This window comes from Lactuca saligna, chromosome 3 (assembly GCF_052625555.1).
Source record: "Lactuca saligna cultivar CGN05327 chromosome 3, ASM5262555v1, whole genome shotgun sequence".
NCBI lineage: Eukaryota > Viridiplantae > Streptophyta > Magnoliopsida > Asterales > Asteraceae > Lactuca > Lactuca saligna.
This window is the reverse complement of record NC_136419.1, coordinates 94004756-94007443: the sequence shown is the minus strand read 5'-3', so window position 1 is coordinate 94007443 and position 2688 is coordinate 94004756. Positions and strand designations below refer to the sequence as shown.

The 2688-nt window shown below is 38.6% G+C and overlaps 1 protein-coding gene across 1 annotated transcript; it reads right to left on the bottom strand.

Annotated features, from left to right (window-relative positions):
• Positions 1-363: 363 nt before the first annotated feature.
• Positions 364-2358, bottom strand: LOC145037012 (scarecrow-like protein 32). Its single transcript, XM_078985556.1, has one exon. The coding sequence runs from the start codon at positions 1938-1940 to the stop codon at positions 579-581; it is 1362 nt and encodes a 453-aa protein (XP_078841682.1). The 5' UTR covers positions 1941-2358; the 3' UTR covers positions 364-578.
• Between the last annotated feature and the right edge of the window lie 330 nt (positions 2359-2688).

Sequence of the window (2688 nt, the reverse complement as noted above, 5' to 3'; positions counted from 1 at the left end):
GATGGATGAAGCATAGTATGATTTAATGTCGAGGTAGAAAGTATATATAGTTCATTAATTAACATTTAGATTGCTCAAGATCTTCATGTTTTATATTTTATATTGGTATATCAAAATTCCATCATGCAACTAATGATATTTCCATTAGGCTTTCATCATGTTTATACATATATATGTAGTGTATGTGTATATACTACTTACTACAAAATTAATATATAAGATGGTATGCTAATTAAGTAATTATATAATACATAGAGTGGAACTAATAACTATTCTTAATTGTCTTCATTCACACAGCACAACCGATGTTAACATGGCTGCTAATATAGATATAGAATATACTAATATTAACATATGTCTACATAAAGAAAGAGAGATTCCATTCTTTGGTTTACTCATGCACATATACATGAAAGGGAAGATTAAGACATAATATCAGATATATGATCATTAGACATGTTAATTATTAGCCTAAAAACAGTAACCAACACCTTCTTGAATCAACAACCTACCAACTACACTTAAATCTACTCGCCAAAATGAAATTAAAGAAGATTATAAGTCATTTTAAAATCAAATTAAGTTGGTACCCAAGCAGTTGTAAAAACCACATTATGTCCTTTCCATGTAAGAACAAGATCATCTTCTTCCTTCTTCAACCCCCATCCAGCTGCATGTTCATCCAGCATCCCTTTCACTTCTGTTACGATATCTTCTCCAAATCCAACCCCTCGAAACCCTGTGTTTCTCATTCTCTGAACCCATCTTGCTCGTGGCTCAAGTCGCTCAACTCTATGTAACCCTTCATGGGCTATAACATTCTCGATCTTCCAACCAATATCAGCCTCGTACCACTGTCGTTGTTTGCTTCCTTTTGGTAAAAAAGTGTCGACTATGTCGTATGGGATCCATAAGTAGTTAAAAGCTGACCTTAATCGGCAAACCAAGTTATTTGAAGTGAAATCAGCGTCTTCGTCTGCTAAAACTACGAGGGTTGGATTCAGACTTCGGATTTGTTTCAAGAATAAAGCTCGTGGGGTTGCGTCTTCGAAAGAAAAGGGTGTCGTCGACGTCGTTGCTGTTGGGGTTTCTTCGGGTATGTAATGAAGCATCATGTGACAGTTTATTACGAGTGCTTCGTTAGTCTCGTTTCCATGTACTAGGTTTTGAAGCTTCAGATGTTCGATTAACGAAGAGAATCCATCCGAAGAACTCGAAGGAATTACATTGAAATCCAAGATTATGTTTCTTGAACGAGCAAAGTTTACTAACTTAATCCCAAGCTCATCGTATGACAGATCCAGCATCGGAGGGACATCCTCGGTGGCGCCAGCTATCGTGAGCTTCACGACAGGTGGACCTTCTAATTTCCCAGCCATGGCGTCAATCAAAGTAGGGATTTGCATGCAATGTGTCAGACTCAAATCGACGATGTGAACAGTCGAGTAACCCTCCACTGCTTCAAGAATGGCGGCGTTGGCAGCTGTGAAACCAAACCGATGCCACGGCGTCAAGTCAACAAAGCTCGCAAGCTCAATAATGGAAAACTTATGAGTCTGGATGGTGATATTGGAATTCGAGAGGGCAGCAGTAAGCATCTTACAGGTTCCGGTTTTGGCAGCTCGAGCAATCAAGGCTCGTAGGAAGCCACATGTGAGTCTTTGATTGGAATCCCCATCGGAAGGTGCGATGTTGTTAAGAACCCACAAGATTTGTTGAGAGAGAGTAGCATCATTGCTTTCGATTGCATTAGCACAACGAACAAGCAACTGCTCCATGCAGTTGGCATCCCCGAAGGTTCCAAGCGCCTTATTAGGCGCTGGAAATCCTGGCCAGGGTCGCGTACGATGGATTTGGTTTGGGTTCATAGGAGTGAAGTTTTGGCATGGTTTAGAGGAGAGATGGAGTGGTGGAGCTGGAAGAGTTTCAGTGAACTGCATCAGGAGGGGAAGAGAGAAACAAAGGGAGAGAAAGAGAGAGAAAGAAGGATGGCGACCAGACTAGAAAGTGGTACCTCTGAGTTCTGGGGATATCGGGATATGAAACAAGATTTGTAGAGAGAAATCTGGGTAAAAATCTAAGTAAAAAAGACGGATCATCATAGTATTACCTAAAGAATGATAAAAAAGGTATGATGGTTTAAGGGCAAAACAGCTTTAGTTATTCCGAAAAGGATGTAACACAAGTAGACTTTTGGAGAGGGGAGACTACAATGAGGGTTTAGAAGCACAGGAGCAGAAGGTGATTTTGTGTCTGATTTGATGAAATTGTGTCATATAAAGGGGTGGTGGGGGTGGGAGGTAGTGGTGGAATTTGGTAGCATGTGAGGGTGGCCGGCCATGAGTTGGATGTATGTGGGAGTTGTGATTTTGTCATTTAATGTGTAATTAGATGGATGTGTTTGTGTAGATTTATAGATAGATCGAGTGTAAGGAAATACACATCTGCTCATCTTCTTCCTCTTCATGGGACCATTTTCTATTAAATGTTTATATATATATATATATATATATATATATATATATATATATATATATATATATATATATATATATATATATATATATATATATATAAAGGTTGTAAGAAATCGCTATACGGTGAACGGGATTGGGATTAAGGATTAATTGGTCTGAATGAAGATTAATCGGCACCTACGTAGTGATCTTTAATTGTAATAAATTTTAT

What these genes read in the sequence shown, in the direction of transcription:
- LOC145037012 (XM_078985556.1), bottom strand. Translation starts at nt 1,940, where the DNA reads ATGCAGTTCACTGAAACTCTTCCAGCTCCACCACTCCATCTCTCCTCT.